We start from the raw sequence: 23,879 nt of genomic DNA, 5'->3' as shown, positions 1-23,879 counted from the left end.
GAGGAGTTAGACAATACAGCGAGCGAGCATCCGCCACGGTGAGTGTGATGCTGCCTCCCTGCGCCCGCGTCCTGCCGTCACCGCGCCCGATGGAGTCGCAGGTGCACCTTGCCTCGCCGCCCAACCTGACGGAGCACTCACTACAGCTGACCCCGAGCCCAGCCTTGATCCACGCAGTACTGGGCGGTTTCACCCTGAGCGCAGTAGCGGCCACCACGGCCAGCAATCGGGGCAGTGAGTACGTGGCTCAGGAGACCGGGAAGGCATTGGCGGTTGGCGGTGGGGGCCTCCTCCTGCAAGGACTGGCCATGGTGGCTCAGGTGCTCGTGCTGCTCATCATCTTCCTGCTCTCCAGCCTGGGTAACTACGCCGTCATCCTGGTGATCGTCAAGCACCGCCAGCTGCGCACTGTCACCAATGCCTTCATCCTGTCGCTGTCGCTCTCTGACCTGCCTGCTCCTTTGCCTGCCCTTCTCCTTCGCCATGCTGTTCCCTGCCGCCGTGTTCTAAAATAGAATTTGGCCACGGATCTGAAAACACGGCGGCATGTATCACAAAACCCTAATTGCGCATGCGCGCTTAGGGTTTTATTATATAGGATTGACTAGAGTTCTGACAAATACTCATATGTACCACCCTGCTGCCTACAGCCTGGTGACTCCTTATTTTTCCCTATTCCCGCAGGAACTCATTTTCCCATTCCATCCCTGCAAGTTCTTTTCCTGTCCCTGATCCATTTCTGCAAGCTCCATCCTCATCTGCATAAGCCTCAAACACTTTAAAATCATAAGTGTTCGAGGCTTATATGGTTAAGGCAGAGCTTACAGGAATGGGACAGGGACAGCGATAAAACTTGCGGGTATGGGACGGGCAAATTGAGTTCCTGCGGGAATGGGGAAAAATTTGTCCCCATGTCATTCTTGAGTCAACAGTCACCATGCAACTTTAAAAGAGTAATTTGATAAGCCACCTAGATTGAGAGGTCAAGTAGATGCCTATTTTATAAACATACGATGTGCCTATATGAAATATCCTCACAAAAGCTGCTGAAATCATGCAGCTGTGTGTATTTACCCCTGTTCAGGAGCAAGTGTAAAAGTGCACAGGTGAAGCACGTGCTTATATACATATATTATAAAATATGCATGTAGTTCATGACACCACCCATGCTCTGTCTAAACTGTGCCCCCAAACACACACCACATGTGGATTGCATAAAAGCATATATCACCTAGTCATTGCATATATTTTTTATGTGCATATCATTTGGGGTAACTTTATAAGTTATCCTGCTAGACCAGTCCAGATGGACAGATCCGAATGAAAACAATAAGAAGAAACGCAAGCACTGGCAAGTTAGATGCAAAGGCATTGATAAAGAAAGCTAAGAAAGAATATGAATTTGCAAAAGAAACAAAAACTCATAACAATTTTTTAGGTACATTGGAAGCAGAAAACCTGTGAGGGAATCCGTGGGACCATTGGATGATAAAGGGGCGCTCAGGGCCATAGAGGAGAGACTGAATGAATTAATTGCTTCAGTCTTTACACAAGAAGATGTAAGAGATCTGCCTGAACCGGAAATGGTTTTCAAGGTTGATGATGGGAGGGTCCTTAGGTGACTGAACCAATTAGAATTTTAGGCACCTCCCAGTGCATCCCAGGATTCACCTGGATGAGGAAGGCCTGCCATTTTGAAGAGGTGGGCCTGCTGGCAGGTGGGATTGGGTATCACTAATATTGGGAGTTTTTTTTTAAAGTTTTGGTGGGGGGTGAGGGTTGTTGTTGGATAGGGGTGTCCTGGCATGAATTTTTTTTTTTTAACGTGCACAGATGTACATGTGTAACACATACACATCAGTGCTGATTAAATTTTAAAAAACTATTCTTCCTGCCCCAAACAGCTGAGTGGCAGGAGACTGCTTCGGGATTTCCACTGCCACTGAGTTGTTTGGGCTTCCCCTGCTTGCTCTGCGCATGCGTCAGTTGCTTTTTCCAATCACTGATTGGAGGGGATTACGACGTTTACATGTGAAATTGTTTGAACATCAATCGCCATTTTCAAATTGGACAATTTATCAGGACTACTGCAACCCACAGGATTTTAATGGCAGTTTTAGAGCATCCGGCCTTAGGTACTCAAACATGCTATATTTATGTATTGCTAATATCTGTATAATGCAAATTAATTAGTGCTTTGAAATGTTACCTCGTACAACCAAATACTTCCTACTGTTGGTAGCTGGAGCCATTTGCTGACTCTATCTCGGAAACTATTCCCAAGGCTTCAGAAGCCATAAACATGATGGAGCAATGGATGACAAACTTCAAGCTCAAACTTAATTCAGAAAAAACAAAATTCTTCATTGCTTCACCACATCCGTTTGACACCAAAACACCTCTATGCATCAATGAACTTAATCACCCCATCCAGCCCACCATAAAGATACTAAGCGTAACTCTAGACCAATGCCTAACCATGAAAGACCAGGTGGACTCCTTAATCAGAAAGGGTTTTTTCACTCTCTGGAAACTCAGATCTATTAAGGCTTATTTCGATACATCGGCATTCAGAACCCTGGTCCAGTCCCTCGTACTAAGTCAACTTGACTACTGTAACATCGCCTACTTAGCCATTTCCCAAAAAAATATGCGACGTTTACAACTAATGCAAAATGCAGCGGTCAGACTAATCTTCGGACTAAAGAAATTCAATCATGTATCACCCTACTACCGGCAGTTACATTGGCTACTGATGGAAGCACGCATAAAGTTTAAATTCGCTTTAAAGCGCTAAACGGACTTGCCCCTAAATACATAACTGACCTTTTCTCCTTCTCTGCCAACAGACACAAGAGAAGCTCTCATTCCTACTTTGTTTCCCCCCCCAGTTAGAGGTTGTAAACTGAAAAAAAACACCATGAACACCTTCTTTCACATCAAGCAGCATTGTAGGGTAAAGACCTAGATCAACTGCTTTCGCCCACTACTTATGAGGAATTCAGAAAATGTCTAAAAACTCAACTGTTCCTAAAGTATCTAGACAACTGACCCACTCATCTTCTTTCTCCTCCATAGTGTTTCCTCTGTCCTGTTAATCTCTTTCTGCTCAACAACGCATTTTCGGTCCTATTAACTCTCCTCTTCTCCCCTCTTAAATTCAATCAATTTGTACCTCGCTTAATCTATTGTAAACCGCATAGAACTTAACGGTATTGCGGTATTATTATTATTATTAGCGGGGGGATAGAAGAAATGTGTATGGGTTAGAGGAGCGGAGATGAGATTTGGAAGGATCACCCAGGAAAATCAGGAGGAAACTAAACATGGAGGGAAGGATCCCGAGCATTCAGCTTGTTGAATTGCTTTCAAATCTTAAAAGAAAACATCCATCACCTTCACGCCTAGTGTTAACATTAAGGCTATGCAACCCCCCCCCCCCTCTGCTTTTACATGTCCTTGTTTTATATGTGATACAATTGCAGCTTTCAAACCAACTTTCTTTGGACAGAAAAAGGCTTTGAAAATCAGCAGCAGTGATTCCTTCTTTCTCTGGGACCCACAGACAAGTTTCTTACTCTCAGGCACAAAGTGTTTGAAATCAGAATGGTTTACTGCACTGAAAGTTTCTTTTTTAAAATTCTTTATTGATATTCCAAACTTCAATAGTGCAATACACAAATATATCACAAATAATAAGTCAATGAAAGCACATTTAACTTACAAATATACATAACCAATCATTTTAACCCACCCACCCAATGAATATTCAATAAAACACAGAAGCATAGATTTTCCCAATAACCTTACCCTATTCAATTAGTAATCTCCTCCCATCCTCCCACCCATCCTAAATGTAAATATTCAAAGACCAAATTAGGACAGAAATAGCCCCCCCCCACCCTTTCCTGGATGTGTACGAAAATAAAGTTTCATGTTAAGTCAGAACATTTATCAAGCCGCGTTAGTGGGGTTAGCGCGTCGGACATTTCATCATGCGCAAACCCCCACGGCAAGCAAAAAGCAAGCAAAAAAACTAACGCCTGGTCAATGGAGGCGTTAGCGACTAGTGCGGCAGGCGGTTTAACGCACGGTATTCTGCGCGTTAAACCCCTACCGCGCCTTGATAAAAGAACCCCTTAGAAACCTTCCAAATTTGAATTTACAAATTTAGCAAACAATTGTAATTAGGATAAATCATAATCTCTTCCTGAGCATTTGAAGCAGACTTGGTGAGCCGTGACTAGTTTCTCATTTTATGACAAAGCATTGATGCAAAATCAAGCCTGATAGAATATTTGTCTCAGGTAAAAATTCAACTGCATTGTCTTTATCTGCTATTGTGTTTCTATGCTTCAAGTTCCTGTGGGGTAGGGCTAGAGGAAGGTTATTACAGGTGGCATATGTTCTTTTCTCAATTTTGTTCTACTTCTGTTATCAATGGATTTGAAATGGGATTTTGTGTGACTAGTTTTACACTTTGCCCACTCTGATTGTCTTATATTTAGAAGAGCAGTGTATCAAATTTTAGAAATAACATTTTACAATAAAGAAAACTTTAAAATTGCCATGGACCTAACTAGAGAAACCAGGAGAATTGAGAAGGTTTTGAGGCACATTACACCGAAGAAGCAGACAAAAATCAGCAAAAAAAAAGTACCTTGAAGATCATCAACAAACTGCTCTTTGTTTTTGCTGGCAGAAGCCTGAATGAAGGCATATTGCAGAGCTTTAGCACCATAGGAGCTACCAGGCGCGTCCTGAAGCGTTTTACCAACACATACGAGAAAGGTGCCAAATGCCGTAACTTCACTTGAGTGACTGACAATTCCAAATTTTTTCAGAGAATAATTTGGATTTTGGCATTAGCACTTCGATTCCTGACATTAGCCAGAATGTCATCCAAAGTTAATGAATTTCCATGTACATTTGAATCAAATCGGAATGAGTTGTCTTAAATTTCTGAATACTGTCAATTTCTAGGTGCACCAGTTTCTAGGTGTCAGTTTCTAGGTGATTTCTAGGTGCACAAAAATGCAATTCTTACCAATACAATAGGAAAGAAAATTCCTAGCTCCAAGCAGGTTATAATAGAAATTTAAAAGGAAGACCTATTTAAATGTATGAGTGCAATACAATTAGGACACAATAAGAAATTCAAAGCAATTTGGGACCCATTAACAAAATTTTGTAAAGATTGATCATTAGTTTTGCCCGATTATACACATCCAGGAAAGGTGGGGGGGATATGTAAATTTATTTTTGAATTGTAATTTGTTTACCTTGATCATTTGTATTTCTCTTGAGGGAGGGATAAGTACTTGTTATAGCAATTGATGGAACTGAGTGCTGTCTATTTTGACAACACTTTGTGTTGGTTCTTAAAATGAATAAAGATTTTGGGAAAAAAAAAAGAGGAACACCTAAATGAAAATGGGGGCACATACAGGAGCAATGCTGTGGGGCATTACAGAAGGCAGGGGGTTTATGGAGATGACTTAGGAGTTCAAAACAATAAATAAATTGGAGAAAAATTATATTCATAAATTCACCTAACTTATAATATATCAAAATAAAGTGAATGTAATTGTAAATTATTCATCAAAAAATAAAAAAATATATATACGTGTATAATAAAATATATATTAGAGTGCTCAGTGTGAAATCTTATTCAAAACCAGGAGTGACATAATTAACTTAGGAGTGACATAATTAACATGGGTTATTTTACTATTACTGTATTTCCCTGCCTATAGGCCGCCCCTCTGCATAGGCCACAGAAAAGGGTGGTCTATGTTTAAAAACCGGAAGATAAACCACCCCATGGTATTAGCCTTGGATTATCATCCGGTACCTCCCCCTGCCTTTTTCAATCATCCCTCCCTTCCCCCCCATACCTTTGTTGGAGCCCCCTCACTGGATGGCGCGCGGCTCGGGTCTCCAGCGGTGCAGGGCAGGCAGCCGCGATCACTTCGGCATCCGGCCTGCCCCCGCACCGTTTGCTGAATGACCGACGTCAGCTCTTGCGGCACTTGTGAGAACTGACGTCAGCCACTCAGCAAGCGGTGCGGGTACCGGCCAGATGCCAAGGAGATCGCGGCTGCCTGCCATGCACTGCTGGAGATTCGAGCCGTGCTCCATCTGCCATCCAGTGAGGGGGCTCTGAAAAAGGTACGGGGGGGATGATTGGAAAAGGTACTGGGGGTGGGGGGATGATTTAAAATTGCATTGGCCACCCCATTTAACTAGGCCGCGCCCCATACACGGGTTTGTAAAACCCATGTATAGGCTGCAGCCTGTATATGGAGAAATACGGTATGAACCCTTAATAATGAGGTCTTATTGCATAAAATAGGACCCGTGCTAAATTAGCAGTGTTAGGTGCCTTTGACTCATGTTTGAGTCCTAGTGACTTGATGAATTACAGATCTAAAAAAGAAATAGGTTTTGTGCTAGTCCGGTAAGGTCCTCCAGCGTCATCTCCATGGTTTTCAATGTGTCCAGCCATCTGATTGCAGGTTGCGCTCTTCACTTGGTTCCTTCAATCTTCCCATTACTTAGTGGTAAAATAACACATCATACAGGTAGCCCATGTTGATAATTATGTCCTTAAATGATTATCTGAAGCAGTGTATATATAGATAAAATATGACAGCATCTTCTTTTTTGCACTTTAAGATGCGAGTAGCATGTTAGATTACCTGGAATCTACTTTTATTGATATGTTTTTTGTTTTGTGATTTCGAAACATCTGTGCAGTTTGTCAGACCACTGCAGATTACAACACCGTGCACTGTCTGCACACACTTTTTAGTGCTACAGTAATTTGCATGCTTTTAGTTTATAGCAGGGGTCTCCAAACGTTTTGCAACGAGGGCCACATTTGGTACTTCAGCACTTTTCAGCGGGCCGTAGTAAAAAAAAAAAAAGAAAAGATGATTAACTCTAGATATGAGTTTTATTGAAAGCAGAAAATATTATAAACAACTAGTAATGAACTTCCAGATTCAATTTAAAGATTAGTCACAGCTACAGACCTACCTACAATATTGCGAATTGACACTGTCAATCGAGGCCGAACAAGTACAAAGAAATACCACGAAGTGTACAATTATGATTAAGTATTAAATAAAGTTGTGAATAATATTAACATAATATGGAATATCAATATATTTTGAACATAATTTTAATTAATGCATTTGAAATATAGCAACACTCCATGTTCCTTGTTTTGTGTTTGCGGATTCTCATTGGAAAATTAGTCCACATGATTCTTCCACGGTCCGGATAAAATCATATTGCAGGCCGTACTTTGGAGAGCCCTGGTTTACATTATCAGAATTTAATTTTTTTTTTTTTTAGTATTCACAGGAGAGTTCTCTGCAGTGCAGCTTAGCATACTATTCTAACATACCATGTGCTGCACTAAGGCTTTAGTATCTTTGTTTCCTGGGGGCAGAGTTTTATCAGTGAACATGACACCTGTCAGGTCCTCATTGCACTTACTAGTATTGTCTATAAATCTGACCCATTCACTGTCACATTTATAGTGCAGTGTTAAATCATGTCATGAGCAAACGCTCTCTCTGTGAAATGCCTTGGGTTTAGAATTGTCAAACAATAAATCTAAAGTCTATAGCCAAATCTAAATTTCCGCTAAAGTAAGGAGCAGAATCTGTAATATCTGGGCAGATGGTAAAGCTGTAGAATGAGAATGTCTAGAATATGATAAAAGTACTTAAGTTCCAAAAGCCAAGGAAAGCAAACATAACCCCACAATTTGGGAGGGGCAGAACTCAATGAATCTCACCGCCTGGGGTGAATCTCTTCACACAAGTGGTTAATAAATCCCAATAAATAAATGAGCAGTACCTGGATAACAATCTGTCATTCTAGATAGGGGGACTGAATAGATTTTTAGCGATGTGTATGATGTCACTTTGGTTTTCTCTGCTACCTCACTGGCTTCTTCATGACCATGGTACATGGGGTACTGCCAGTGAACCAAAACAGCAGAACATGAGTTCAGTGAGATGGATCCTAAACAGTAACGTAATTGTTAATTAGTGCTGAAAATCTATTCTGTTTTAGAATGTGGACTAAAATGTAGCAGTGACCTCACTGACAAAAATGGGAACACACTGACAACTCTGCATATAGGAAGCACAATTAGCAAAGAGCAGATGGCAAAATATTTAGAACGCAGCATTTCTTGTGTGCACAGGCTTAGCAGTGTCCACAAAGGACGGCAAAGCTTTATGTCTTGATCATAATTATGGACTAATGTATAATTTATTTTTTAATGTATTTAAATCATTTTCACGTCCTGCACTGTCCCAATGCCTTTGTTTTATTTTTAGGAGTACTTTTTTTTCTGTTGTACTCTGGCAAATAGAATGCAAGTTTCTTTTTCTGTAAATATTACAATTAAAGGGCAAATGACAGCACACCTAAAAGTTGGTATGTCGATGCCAACTTACACTATTATTCTATAAGACAATCTTGGCATCAAAATGTCATCATAGAATTGGCACAAAGTTCATAGCATTGAGGTGTCTAACTTGAGGTTGAATCCTCCTGTAGAAAATGCTACGATCTGAGCAGCATTTGCTAAATCCCAAGTCCTTCACTAGGATTCCTAAGGTGAAGATCTGAAAAGTGAGAGATTGAGAACTTCATCTTGGATCTAGCAAGGCCCACAGGCTTATGCAAGACCCAGAGGTGTGATGCAGAGTGAAGGAAAAGAGGTTCTCATGCTGTGTGGAGGTGAAGAGTTGAGGCCAGGAGAAATGCTACATAATGACAGCAAAGGGAATGTCTTTGTGAATGCATAAGCAAAGGTTTGTTGGGAGAACAGATGACCATGACTGAGATCCATATGAAAATCTGACTTTGCTTTAGAAGCTGTGCTGTGACTGAACCTGGAGGGAAGAGCTATTGCCAGAACATTTTGATTCCGAAAGCTTGGGCCTACACCTCTATTTATCTATATGCTTGTGAGGCTGTGAATTGGAATGTGTTTACAACTGAGATGTGTTTGAAAGGCCAGAAGCCTCTTACTGCTGCCAGCTTTATAATAATGTGCTGAGAGCACTTGAAAGGAAAGTACAGCCCAGGAATCATCTTTCAGTTGCTGCACCCTCGGGCGATCTGTTGCACAATCTCTTCGGTGGTTCAAGAGATTCAGATCCATATAGGACTATTTCAATAAATAATGGCTCTTGGCTCTGCTTCCTATCCAAAGTTTGCTCTGCCACACTATCATGGAAATATGTATATCTGAGGAACAAACAATATATATTAAATACCTAGGAACTATTATTATTAGCTCTGCTACACAGCTCTTCCTACTGGTGAAAGCCTTGTGAACCATTGCTGTCGAGTGCCTCCTGCCACTAGTTGAAGAGTTGCCAATCGCCCATAAAGAAATAAGGTCCATAATTTTCTGCCACTTTTTTTCTGTTTTTTGGCAATTTTTGTTAAGATTTCAAAGTAACAACACAGAAAACCAAACAAGTACCTAGCAACAGCAACTGATACAATGTAAACAGCGAATTACAGAGAAACATAATCCAGCTTCAACTTATCTTTAGAGTAGGATTTAATAGTTTCTCATATTTATGCAGGTAATATATAGAAATAAAGCAAAAACATAAAGGGAAAAAAAATACCTTTTTTATTAGACTAACATGTATTTTATGATTAGCTTTCAAAGGTAATCTCTTCTTCTCAGATCATAAAGAGGTTACCTTTGAAAGCTAATCATAAGCTACATTAACTCCCACCCACCCCTTTTCTGAAGCCACATTAGGGATTTTTATTGTAGGCTGTGGTGGTAAAAGATCAGATGCTCATAGGAATCCTGAGTGTTGGAGTTTTTACCGCTGCGGCCAGCAAAAAAAACAACGAAACCCTAATGCAGCTTCATAAAAAGGGAGGAGTGGCAGGTTAGTCCAATAAAAAAGGTATTATATTTTTCCTTTATGTGTTTGTTCTATTTCTATATATTACCTTGAAGTGTGGCCTAACAAGGCCACCATACCTTTTCATTTATATTTATTCAGTAAACAAATTGAGTTCCACCATTAGGAAGCATGGAATTGAGAAGAGTTTTTTCACTATCTTACTGTCTAATGCAGGGCTGTGGAAATAAAAAGGTCAAATAGATAGGAATTGTCAAATGAGACATCATCTACCTCACCAGTAGACTTCCAGATAACATTTTTAAAAGTAAGGGGTGTAGTGGTCGACAAGATTGCAGAGATTTTTTGCCAAACATCTTGGCAAAGTGAACGGTCCATTGGACAAAAGTGAATCACATAGGATAAGGTACTTACATCTTGCTTGCAATTCTAACATTGATTACCAGCCTGTGGGATTGCAGTGCAGGTGTCCACAGAGCATGACAATAACTTTTAGTTGTGCCTAGAGCTGGCCTCCAAAATAGGTGCCGCTCAGTGTGATTCACTAAACAGCACCCAATTTTACTTGAATTGCGCTGAGCGGTGCCTATTTCGCACCTAACTTTTGGGCGCTTCTTATAGAATTTGCTCCTTAGGGCCTTAGTTTATGAGGGTTGATTTGTAAGTCATGGCAACTATTTTTTTTCTCTTGAAAATGCGCCAACACTGGAAATCTAATATATGCATTTCAAAGTGTATGACGTGTACTTCTTAATGTTGCCACCAGATGAGTGCAGCGGTCTCTGGTAGGGAAGAAGTAAGAAAACACGACTTTTGAAATAATTGTTTTATTATGTCATACAGTGTACAACATGAACAACACAAATACCAGTACAAACTTTTTAACTCAGACATGTCAAACTCTGGCCCGTGGGCCAAATCTGGCCCGCAGTGTAATAAAATTTGGCCCGCCAGACAATTTCAAAATTTCAGTTAAGCTGGCCCGCCGGCAGACAGGTATAAGTGCCGCATCAGATGGAAAGGTTGAAAGCACATGGGGCATTTACCTAACAGTGGCGTGCCCAGGACCTGCATCACAAAGATGACCCCCCCCAGCAGCGCCCGCAAACCATATCTGCCCGAGTCAGAGAAATCACGAAGCCCATGATAACCAAGCCTGCAGCACACGCTCCAGCTGGCCCAGCCCGTCCTCTATATATGTACCCGGGAAAGCAGGGCCGCAGGCGTCTCGCCCCGGGTGCTAAGCATGCGCGGGCACCCCTTTGCTTGATTTGGGATTACTCAATGCAGCTACACAAAGGATAGGGGGAGGCTGTGAGGCACACATCACTGCTGGGATCCCCTGGAGCCATAGCTGACGCAGATGGTCGGTGCCTAATGGGAACTGAGTTATAACATCTTCATTGTGGGGCGCAGTCCAGGAAACAAATAAGTTCCTCCCCTTTCCCCCTAAAAAAAACCCAACCCTGAAAAGCACCAAAGATAAACTTGTTTAGTGACCTGTGGTTTGTGTTGGTGGGTGACTGCAATGTATGGATTTTTGAGTTAGTGGCTTGAGTTAGTGGCTTGTGCCCCAATGAGGTTGTGTCTGTGTGTGAATGAGTGATGGTTGTTGGAAGCCGATTCTCTTTCCCATCCAACCTGCTTTCTTCTATTTGCCCTCCTTCCCTCCCATTCACTTTCCCTCCATCCTAGTTATCTTCCTTCTCTATTTTCTTCCTCCTCCAAATCTTGGGCCAAAAGGAAAGATGCCAGACCTCCGAGGGAGGGAAGAAGAAAGAAGGAGACCCTGGCAACTGAGTTATGTCAGATTTGAAATGTGTATCCTGCCAGAACTGGTGTTAGACTGCGAACGTGAGCTAGAATTTAACAGAGAGAGGAAAAGTCTTTTTTAAAATTTATTTTGTTTACATCACAGTGCCGGCATGGGTTGGACAGGTTGTAACCCTATACTTCTACTAAGACTAAGGGGTCCTTTTATTAAGGTACACATTTAACGCATGCTAAATCGGTTACCGTACCTTAATAAAAGCAGCCCTAATTAAAAATTTGGCCCGCAACTTAGCCTATGTTTTAGATTTCGACTCCCTTAAGTGATTGAATTTGACACCCCTGCTTTAACTGTTAACATCCTTCAAAGCAGTCTCCCAGGTGGTTTTGTGTATTCTTCAGTTCGTGAAGGACACTCTGTGAATGCACAGTATTAGAAGCCATTTCTGCAGTACCACCTGGGTCGTGACAGTGCTACAGCCCACACAGCAGACAGTTGTTTACAGTGTTGGGAGACTTTGAAGGATGTTAAGTTAAACATACTCGCTCTCAAGCTGATTGTGCGCTTGGTTTAGTGAAACAGCTAACATTTATTACTTGTTAATAAAACAATGGTTTCATGTCATGGTTTTTGCTTCCACCCTATCACTGCACTCCTCTCTCATCTGGTAGCAACATTAAGAAGGACATGTCACACACTTTTCAAATATATCTACTGTATTAGATTTCCAGTGTTGGCGCATTTTTGAGAGAGAAAAAAATAGTTGCCATGACATGAATCAACCCTTGTATAAACAGTGCCTAACTTCTAGGCGCTACTGAGCACAATTGTTAATCATCTGATAGGCGCTGTTTATAGAATTGTGCCTAGCAGTGCCTAATAATAATAATAATAACTTTATTCTTCTATACCACCACAATCTTACGACTTCTAGGCGGTTTACAATCAAGAGTGCTGGACATTCAGCGAAATACAATAAGTAGATATTCAGAGGAAATACAGAGATCAGAGACCTCAGGAGGCAATAGTATAGAAATACAATTTGCTGAGCGAAAATGTAATATGTACATTTTAGTAGGTAATGTCCGACAGGACCATTTTGGGGATAAATAGCAATGTAAAGTTACAATAAGATGGTCTTAGGTACCAGTACGCATTGAAACCGTAGGTGCACTCTCAATTTATGCCAGAGTTTTCTTGGTCTAAATGAGTACACCTACTGTAAGTTACTGTAGCCCATCTAAATTGATTAACAAGCTCAATTAAGCTTTTTAATCAGCAATAGTTGAAAGTTAGGCGCCTACCAAGAGAGCGATTCTGCAATAAGGCGCCTCTAAAAATTTAGGCGGCCTTCAAAAAAATAGGCGCAATGCACGTTAGGCGTGGGCATGGCTTCGGGTTAGGTGTTAAGCGTGCTTAAGTGCTCACTTAGGCACCTAACTTTTAGTTGTGCCTAGAGCTGGCCTATTTATTGGGCGCCTCCAAAATAGGTGCCACTTAGGCTGATTCATTAAACAGCACCAATTTTACTTGAATTGCGCTGAACAGTGCTTAATTCGGCGCCTATCTTTTGGGTGCTTATAGAATTTGCCTGCAAGTCCCTAATGATGCCCAAGTTATACCATGCCTGGAATCCACCTTTAATTAGGTCCACTTGTTGGTAGTGCCTGGGATTAGATGCCTACCTCAAAGTGGTAGGCACCCACCAGCTGATTCATTTTTTTATGGCACTTTCAATTAACAGGACGGATTAAGCCAATTAATAAAATTAAATGTGCACTAAATGTTCATACTCTGATTCTTCCCCCTCTCCTTAAAGAATGACACGGTTATCTGTGGGAACGGGAACCGTGATGAGTTCTGTCACTGTGTCATTCTTTAATTAGCATACACTAAGCTTTAATAAAATTACAAAATATTTTACAGTAGCTTGACCTTAGTATCTGAATTTTCAGGTATGTAGATGTGCTTTTGAGAGTATGCATTCATTATTATTGTACTCCACTTTGAATGGACATTTAGATACACAGATATAAACGTGCAAATTAAATTACATTCTTCCCTGGGCCAGCTGAAGGTGGGGATGTTGTGGAAAGAGAATTTCAGTGTTCATTGCAGTAGTGACAACAAGTGGCTGTATCATTGCTGCATGACTGAGCTGAGTTGGTAGTGGGATTAGGGGGAAGAAAATCCCCCATAGTTGCCAATAAAGGCTGATGCTGCCAAATCCCAGTCCCAATTAAACTGGAAACCCAACGGAGCTAAAACTAACTGCTGGGCCAACTAATGTAGGTGCTGCCAGTGCACAGTTAGTAGCTCAGTTTCTATTCAGAAGTGCTGCCAGCGTGTGATCCAGAAACCATAGTCCACTGAACAGGGAATAATTTGCTTTTTGTCAAATTTTACCTAGAAAAAAAAAAAATTAACTACTGTTATATATATTTGACAGACTCTTAAAAAGATGTCTCCCACATCCTTAAAGATGACTTTCAGACAACTCAAGGAGGGTGTTTCTATGACGCTACAAGACGTACTGACAATGGAATATCGCCTGAGCCAGGCTTGCATGGTAAGAGGCCTGTTCTGTCCATGGAGGTATGAGAAGCTGTTTACTGCATAGTGTGTTCATTTTCACAAGCAGTTATGCCTTGAAAGATGTGCCCCCAGCTCCATTTGCTTAGAGTCCTTTTTACTAATCTGCATTAGACTCTGTCGCGTGCTTAACTCAGCAAAAATGGCCTAACTAAGCTAAAAAAAAAAAAATCCATCTTAGTTTTTCCATCTACATATACTAGGAGTGCAGTATTTATTTGTTATATTTTTTGGAAGGGGGTATGTCAAGGTCAGAGAATGGGTGTGGATGCGTTAACCACATACTGCGCTGGCATTACGACGATGCTAACTGGTCAGTGCATCCATAACATAGGAGCCATAGTAATTTTTTTTTTTTTTAAGGAAGGCATCTTTTGACAGCTGCACTAAAATGAGCTTATCATATGGGATAGTCCCATTTAAGGATGCACTAAGTACTTTTCTTAGCATGGTTTAGTAAGAGAGCCCTTTAACCTTTTGAGCTGGTGGTAACACTAGTCCTTTTACTAATTTCAAGTTGTCCCATAGAGCTAGCTTCCAGTTCATAATGCTTACTGTCTCCTCCTTGAATTGGGAGGGGGAAAGTTATATGTACCTCTGCACCACTGCAAGTGGACTGGGAAAAGATGGCATTAGAAATGCAAAGCAGCATTATTCTGGATAAAATGAAAGCCCTGTTTAGTGCTCAGTGATTTATTAAAGTAGTGCTGTATCTTCTTATCCTGCAGAGAGGCCATGATTTCTACGAAGGAGTTCGAGCAGGTAAGGAAACCCTTATAACTGTGATTTCGGTCCTGCTTGTGTTTTTCTGGTAACTTCCTGCTTTACTTGAGGATGGGAATTCAGAGTACACAATTATACAGTATATACAGTATGGGGCTCATAATAATAAATAAAAAAAATCTAAAAAGTTGCCTAAATGGGTACTTGGACTATCAAAAATCCTGATCGTCCAAGTACCCATAATCAAAGCTGGTTTTAGACATATCTAAAACCAGCTTAAGCCTTTCCCCTGCCTCTAAATGCATAGAGCAAAAAGAGGCATTTTTAGAGGAGGAGAAAGGGCGGGTGGTGGGCGGGAAGTGGGCCGACCTAGACCTAGGCGTGCAGCAGGTATAACCAAAACTTTAGGCAGGTTGCCTAATCGGCACTTATACGTTTTGACTTAGACCAAGTCAAAACAGGCATAAGTGCCGAAAAGGGGCCGCAGAGCTGATCGCTGCAGCTCAGCGGCCTCAGCAACCTGCCTACCCCCTACTGCAATGTTCGCTGCAGGAGAGATGGCGATCGCCCACTCCCCTCTGAACTGCAGCACTTCGGGGTGAGCATCGCGGCAGGGCATCTCCCCTGCCGGCGATCCTCACCCTGAAGTGCCGCAGTTCAGAAGGGGTGGGCGATCACCATCGCCAGCAGGAGAGATGAGTCATCTCTCCTGCAGCGATCAGCCCTCCCACAGCATTATGATCGGGCAGGAGGGGGCTCAAGCCCTCCTGCCAGGTGACACCCCGACCTTCCCGACAGCATCGGGGCAAGAGGGAGCCCAAGCCCTCTTGCCCCGGCGATCCCCAACCCTCCTCACACTCTCTCCCCCCCCCTCCCTCCCGCTGATTACGATGGGGCCAGGAGGGAGCCCAAGCCCTCCTGGACTGGCGACACCCACTACCCCCACCTCCACTAAAATACGGGCAGAAGGGATCCCAGGCCTTCCTGCCCTCGATGCACCCCCACCCCGACCCCTCGATCCCCCCCCAATCCCCCCTACCTTTAAATCGGTGGCCGGATGAATGGGTGCCAAACCCGCCCATCCGGCAGGCCAGCTATCTGTTGAATGGCTTGCCTTAGGGCCCAATTGGCCCAGAAGGCTCAAACCCCACTCACAGGTGGGGCCTGAGGCGCCTGGGCCAACTGGAATAGGCCCAGTTGGCTTAGGCCCTTCCTGTGGGTGGGGCCTTAGACACATGGGCCCAACCCGGCCCATGTGCCTAAGGCCCCGCCTATTCCGGTTGGCCCAGGCACCTCAGGCCCCCACTTGTGGGCGGGGTTTGAACTGCCTGGGCCAATCAGGCCCTAAGGCCAGCCATTCAAAGGATGGCTGGCCTGCTGGATGGACGGGCTTGGCACCCGTCCGTCCGGCCACCGATTTAAGTTGGGGGGGGGATCGAGGGGTCGGAGTAGGGGTGCGTCGAGGGCAAGAGGTCCTGGGATCCCTCCTGATTGTATTTTAGTGGGGGTGGGGGGTAGTGGGTGTTGCCGGGCCAGTAGGGCTTGGGCTCCCTCCTAGCCCGATCGGATCGGCTGGGTGGGCAGTCGCCAGGCCAGGAGGGCTTGGGCTCTCTCCTGGCCCCATCGTAATCGGCGGGGGGGGGGGAAGGGGAGTTGGGGATCGCCAGGGCAGGAGGGCGTGGGCTCTCTCCTGCCCGAATCGTTGTAGGGGGGGTGGATTCTGTAACTGGTGTTCTTTTTGACAGACCCTCCTTTGGATGTTTTTTTTGATAATGGACATTTTCCCTGCTTCTACTTTCAACGTTTAAGGCCTTAGGCCAAAAGGGGACTTTAGATATATTTTTTAATTATGCCCCTCCACATCCTTGCATTCTGTATAATCAGGGATTGCACTGTACCTGAAAGATCTCTGCTAAACTTGCAGTACTGTTGTATGGAACCTCTTCCCTCCCCCCCCCCAAAAAAAAAAAAAAAAAACATGTTTGATAATTTGAAACAAAATAAATTGAATTCACCAAAATAGATAAGGTTGCCTGTTAAAGCAACATGTGATCACCCCTTTTCATTGTAGTCCTCCTATGACTGGCACTTGTTCTTTCCAGACCCAGCTGCGGTTCCCCAAGGTCAGTGCCCTTAGATTCTAGTCTGAAGCTTATAAGGTGCGTCCCTTGTCCCTCTGTTGCTGTTTCTTTTGGCAGCATTCCATGGCTTTGCCGTCACTGTCTCTGGCACAGTTGCCTAGTTCCTCTGGCATTATGCCTCTAATTCTCTCAGAGTGGTGCTTTCCTTTGAAAAGCATGAACATACCAGTCATCCCAGCTCAGCCTTGTAAGGGCATTTGGCTTTGATACAGCTTGCCTTTTTATTTAACTGTCATTTTAAATCTTCAGGGACTGCCTTCTCCTTTTCAAAGTTCAAGTTGGTTGTTTTTCCCAAGCTTCTCTCTCTTCCAGCCTTTCAGTTTAGTCTAATGAAGAGCCTCAGTTAAGTTATTAGCATGCTTGCTGCCTCCTTTCCAGCCTCCACTGCTTGACCTTGAGTGGTTCACTTTCCACAAGACTGGTATGGTCCCATGGAAGAGGAGTTCTAGTAACAGATGGGGAGTGTCTCCTGCTTCCATCTTAACCTGCAGCAAAGTGGTTCACCTAGTTTTCTCCCGGGCAGCTTTTCCATAGTTTCTGTAATCACCACTCTTTAGCCTCTTCCACTCTGCAGTGCTTCCTTTATCAAATTGCTCTTTGTTTCTGGTCCTCTGGGCTAATAGAAACAGTATAACAGAATGAGGAGGAATACTTTAGAAATTCTTTTCTTTAAAGAAAACAGGAGTATTCTAATGAGAACCAATTTTCCTGCCTCTCCCTTCTTGGGTAATTCACTTAACCCTCCCTTCTCTTAGATACAGAGTGATGTTGTTTAGGACAGGAGCATGTTTATTGTCCCTGAATGTAATTCACCTTGAGCTACAACAGAAAAGGCATTGGCTAAACCAAAATTCCCTACCATTTTTCTCACATTGTAAACCTTCATCTATCTACCCAGACATATTCCCTATAATTCCGTAAAGTTGTATGCACAATGTTAAGTTCTGCATATAACTTAATTAGCGGCTAATGGGCATTGAGTGGTTTGGTTTGCTCCTCCAAAGACAGTTTTACTTGAATCGCGCCTAACTTTTGGGCGCTTCTTATAGAATTTGCCCCTTAGGGCCTTAGTCTATGAGGGTTGATTCATAAGTCATGGCAGCTATTTTTTTTTTCTCTTGAAAATGCGCCAACACTGGAAATCTAATATATACGTTTCAAAGTGTATGACATGTACTTCTTAATGTTGCCACCAAATGAGTGCAGTGATCTCTGGTAGGGAAGAAGCAAGAAAATATGACATTTGAAATCATTATTTTATTATGTCATATAGTGTACAACATGGAACAATAAAGTACCAGTACAAACTGTTTAATTCAGACATATCAAACTCTGGCCTGCGGGCCAAATCTGGCCTGCAGTGTAATACAATTTGGCCCACCAGACAATTTAAAAATTTCAGTTAAGCTGGCACGCTGGCGGACAGGTACAAGCGCCGCATCGGATGCAAAGGCTAAAAGCACGTGGGTCATTTACCTAACAGTGGCGTGCCCAGGACCCACTTCACAAAGCTAGAAAGGGTATCAGCATCAGTATTATAAAGCCTCTTCAGCAATTGAACCTCTAAAGATAGGGTGTCAGTATTATGAAGCCTTTTGGACAGTTTCTTGATTTAATTGGTAGATTAAATGAGAGCAATAAAAAAAAAAAATAGTCCAACCATGACAAGGGCAAAATAGATTAAAGTGGCTTCAGCTCGTATGATCCAGAATTAATGTTCTTGCATACTGATTCACTGCTGTAAAGCAAGAAGTTACCTGTACAACCGATAGTTTACCATACTAAAATTTTGTATGTTTTAGATTTCATTTTTATTACTAATCATACTACATTTTGTTCTAGTGCTGATTGACAAAGACCAGAACCCAAAGTGGAAACCAGCTCTTTTAGAAGAAGTAACGGATGAAGATCTTGAAAGTTGCTTTAAATCACTGGGCAGTAATGATCTTAAACTGTAACTATTTCATGCACTTAGTTTGGGGTTTCTTGTTACACCTTGATCCAAGATGAGAAATGCCTTTGCAACAGTGTGTGGGTGCCATGTGTGGACTGTCTTTAAGTTAGATAGTGCCTCACTGCAGTGATCATTCAAAGACTAGTTTCTGAAATTAACATTGGCTTCTATTCTACTAAATTCCTTTGCTGTGGCATTTTTCCCCACACTGCAAAAAATAAAAAATAAAATAAAATATGGTTCAAGATATTTAACTTAATTCTGGGGAGATCTATTCCTGTGTTCAATTTTTTGCACACCTCTGCTTTTGTAGGATCAACCACTGTACATTTAGGGTCTTCTTGAGGTGCTTAGTTATCTTCTGTGAAAGAAGGGTGCCATACATTATATATTTTAGTTGTGTATTAAATTAATTACTTGCACAAATAAATCCAATCGTGAATAGTAAGTGATAAAATTATTGTTGTTTTCTTTAAAAACTTTCTTTCCTATTTTCTTTATAGAGAAGAGGACATTAGCTGGCTAGGGCAGGACTAGGTTAATACTATTAACCTGCAATATAGTCCATTGTGACAGATTCCTTGGCAATATTCAGCCAATAGCATGTCTGCTGTGTTCCACTGGTATGTACCTACAATAAGTATTAAAGACATAAGACGTTCAAGTCTGTATGTATTAAATCCAGCTATTATTTTTTGTGTGTTTATTCCTATTCAGATTGCACCGTTTCCTTATCTCTTAAAAACTGTACAATACGTAATAGTTGGTTTCTTACCTATTCCCTCCAAAGCTTACTTTGGTGATCCATGAGTGTACTAAGATTGTAGACAAATCTATAACAGCGGAATCTGGATAGGCCCGCTACCTACATATATTTCAAACCTTTAACCCCTCCCTTATCTTATCCCACAAAAACTCGACAATAATTATGGTGAAAAATAGCCGCAGCCCTGTTTATTGGTCATAACAGGTTGTTAAATAACATAACAATGCATAAATAGTATAAACATTATAACACAAATTATTTCGAGCTACTGTAAAGACAAGTTATGCCCCCGACCCCACCATGAAGCAAGAATCTGGGGGGTGGCATGTCCCCCACATGCCCCACTAACCCGGGTCACCTGACCCACCAGGCACGGCTCCCAGCCGGCCCACCGCTCATCCCCTGATGAGCCCAGCCAGTAGCTCGAGATACTGCCAAAATATCCCAACTCACCCTTCTCAACCCAAAAGCCAAAGGGTGGGCGGGCGGGAAAGCCGCCTCGGAGGACCAGAAACGCCCTTAGTCCTCCGAGGCCCGATTTATAAAGCCTCCCCCCTCCCGACTCCCTCCACGGCCACGACTAACCAATGGCAGGTCTTCCCAGCGGCAGGAAGACCTGCCGACCAATCCCCTGCCTCCTGATCCCTCCAACGGCCCCGCGTCGACGACGGGCTACCACGCGGGCCTCCCAGCTCCACGTTAGGTACACCCATCGAGACGAGCTCTCGGGCTGCCTATAACAGCGGAATCTGGATAGGCCCGCTACCTACATATATTTCAAACCTTTAACCCCTCCCTTACCTTATCCCACAAAAACTCGACAATAATTATGGTGAAAATAGCCGCAGCCCTGTTTATTGGTCATAACAGGTTGTTAAATAACATAACAATGCATAAACAGTATAAACATTATAACACAAATTATTTCGAGCTACTGTAAAGACAAGTTATGCCCCCGACCCCGCCATGAAGCAAGAATCTGGGGGGTGGCATGTCCCCCACATGCCCCACTAACCCGGGTCACCTGACCCACCAGGCACGGCTCCCAGCCGGCCCACCGCTCATCCCCTGATGAGCCCAGCCAGTAGCTCGAGATACCGCCATAGGGCCTGTAAACCCTTACAGGCCCCCCCCCCCCCAATGAACAGAGCTGCGACTAAGATAGCGCCCAACGCTCACAACCCGACGAGAAATCGTCCAACAGCAAATCCCAGCCTACGTCCGACAAATGTACCCGATCCCTCGCAAACAAACCTAAACATGACACATCCACCCAGTCGTGTCGTAGTTGCATCCCCCCCCTAGACTCCACCCATCGCCCTACCTGACGGTTGACCTTGCACAGACCCCTGGTCCATCTCCGGGACTCCAGCCTGCGTGGTCGAGGAATAATGTCCGACCACAGCAGCGTCGTGCCCGGGAACCACTCCAATACCATCCTGAGATCACCCAGAATCGTGTCAATCAGGTGCTTCCCCGTCTGGGAATCCACGTCGTTACCACCCAAATGCAGCAGCAGGACATCCGGACGACGAGGACGACGACAGAAGTCAGCCAGCAACGGTAACAGCTGATGCCACCTCATGCCCCGCTGACCCCACCAGGACACGTGAATGCCCAAGTGCTGCAGACCCAGGTGCTGACCCCCAGGCCGGATCGCGGCATGCTCTCCCGCCCAGTGGACGAAGGAGTGCCCGACAATCCACACCGTACGCTGTCGCCGTACCGCATCTGCAAGGCAAACCCAACAATCAAATCCAGCCCTAAATCATAACACAAAATTCTGGTTAGTAAAGTGTCAGTCCTGAGCATGCACCAACCAGCTATAGCCACCCACTTCCCCGAGACCAAGGAACCCATCAGTGGAAACATTAACTGAGCAGCCCAACCTAGGTCCCTCCCTGATCTAAACCTCGTGCCACCCCTTGAGGCCTAATGTAACTCCTGTAACAGTCCGAGGACCAACGTCCTAACCGTTGAATCCCTTCACCTGGCACCCTTGCCAGAAAGGCGCTAGTGGCAGCCCCAATACGAAATGAATGAGTACCAAAGCGCACCGGGCCCTCACCACATCGGCGTAAAACTAGACGCAGCACGGCTAAGAACTGATAACGAGTAAGGGGCCCGCCGTCTTCATGCAACAACAAGGCCAATCCCAAAGGAGGACGAACCGCCATATAGGCACACAGAGCCGTAACCGGGCAAGTAACACCCACTATTTTATGCAACGGCCCCTGCCCAGCTGGTCCGTCTTGGATCTGGCAAGATATAAACTAACGGTACTGTCACCGCACTGTACATGCCGCAATAAAAGGCCACGCGCACCCACCGAATCAGCAGGGTGCACAAGTAGCTCCCCGACGCGGAAGGCTCCGAAAAAAGCTAGCGAAAACGCAGCAGTGAACAGCAGCACCTCGTATCGGGACCGAGCCACCGCCGGCAACTCCCCGATCAACCTCAACAAGTCATGAGAAATTGGCCGCCGTGCATCGGGTTGCAGCAGCGCAATCCTAGCCATAGCCGTCAGAAGTCTACGCACTAGGAAACCTGAGGACGGGCAACGCCACCCCAAGGCCCTGGAGAAGAATGTAAAACCAGCTAAGTGGCCAGCCACAACTCCCTGCAACAAACCCTCACGATGCGAGTCCTGCACAAATTCCGCTAGCAGGGTCTCAGATACTGGTCCCGGGGACCAACCCCGGGAAGACAGGAAGGCGAACAGTCGACGAGTCCAGGTGGTAGGAGCCACCGACTGTCTCAGCAAGTCCCAGAGCCCTTCCCGACCAGGCTCCATAAATGATCTGGCATCTGCAACCCATGGAGCTGCGCGTCTGGAGCCAGCCGACGAAACTGCGAAAAGTTAAAGCGAGAAAGAGCATCAGCAATACAGTTGCGACTCCCTGGCACATGCCTAGCCCTAATGTACAAATTGAGCCGCAAACAACGCAGAACGATCTCACGCATCAACTGATTAACCTGCAAACATTTTGCGGCATGCCGATTGACGACCTCCACAACCCCCATATTATCGCACCAAAATATCACGCGCTTATTACACAGCCGAGCAGGCCAAAGTTCGCAGGCGACCAGTAGCGGAAAAAGCTCCAAGAGAGTCACATTACGCATAACCCCACTCCGTTGCCAGGCTACAGGCCACGGCGCTGCACACCAGTCCCCCTGGCAGTAAAGGCCAAAACCGAGGCCACCGGCCGCATCAGAGTAGAGTTCCAAATCCAGGTTAGACAACTCGGGCTGTTGAATCGGAAGTGTGCCATTAAACCGCGTAAGGAACACGACTCACATCCTGAGATCCGCCCGAACACCAGCCGATATACGCACGAAGTGGCGACGATCACGAACACCTGAGGTGGCCGCAGCCAGTCGTCGAGCAAAATCCCGCCCCATAGGCAGTACGCGACACGCGAAGTTAAGAGACCCCCAGCAGTGATTGAACGTCTCTGAGGGTAGCCTTGCGGGACTCCGCCATCCGAGAAATCTGCAACAACAGGAGTTTTACCTTGTCCAGTGGCAACCTGGTAACCATAGCTACGGTATCAATCTCAATACCCAGAAAAGTAAGCACCGTAGTTGGACCCTCCGATTTTTCTGCCGCCAAAGGAATACCGAAAGCAGCAGCCACGCGTTCAAATGATGCTTTCAAGCGGGAACACACCGCAGACCCCGCCGCTCCAACAAAGAGAAAGTCGTCCAGATAGTGCACAACCGAATCCGCCCGCGCTACGCGGACCGTAACCCAGTGCAAGAACGTACTAAACATCTCGAAGTAAGCGCACGAAATGGAGCAGCCCATCGGTAAACAACGATCGAATCGAAAACCCAGCAGCGGATAAGAGGAGGGATGGACAGGCAAAAGCCGGAAGGCAGCCTCAATGTCCACCTTTGCCAGGAGAGCACCACACCCAGCCTGCACAACAAGACGCTGCGCACAATCAAAAGACGAATAGCGAACTATACACAGGTCACGAGGGATGCCGTCATTGACAGAGCG

General features: G+C 44.3%; 1 protein-coding gene across 3 annotated transcripts in view; it reads left to right on the top strand.

Moving 5' to 3' along the window:
- Positions 1–19,788, top strand: part of HIBCH (3-hydroxyisobutyryl-CoA hydrolase) — a 201,039-nt gene extending 181,251 nt beyond the window's left edge. For all 3 annotated transcript variants that reach the window (XM_033946048.1, XM_033946047.1, XM_033946046.1), the window contains 3 exons: positions 14,144–14,263; positions 15,015–15,048; positions 18,993–19,788. In XM_033946048.1, the coding sequence (XP_033801939.1) occupies positions 14,144–14,263; positions 15,015–15,048; positions 18,993–19,108 (270 nt within the window). In that variant the 3' untranslated portion in view covers positions 19,109–19,788. The remainder of the gene's footprint in view (positions 1–14,143; positions 14,264–15,014; positions 15,049–18,992) is intronic.
- Positions 19,789–23,879: the final 4,091 nt, after the last annotated feature.

Source organism: Geotrypetes seraphini, chromosome 5, assembly GCF_902459505.1.
Source record: "Geotrypetes seraphini chromosome 5, aGeoSer1.1, whole genome shotgun sequence".
NCBI lineage: Eukaryota > Metazoa > Chordata > Amphibia > Gymnophiona > Dermophiidae > Geotrypetes > Geotrypetes seraphini.
This window is presented reverse-complemented; position numbering and strand designations above follow the sequence as displayed.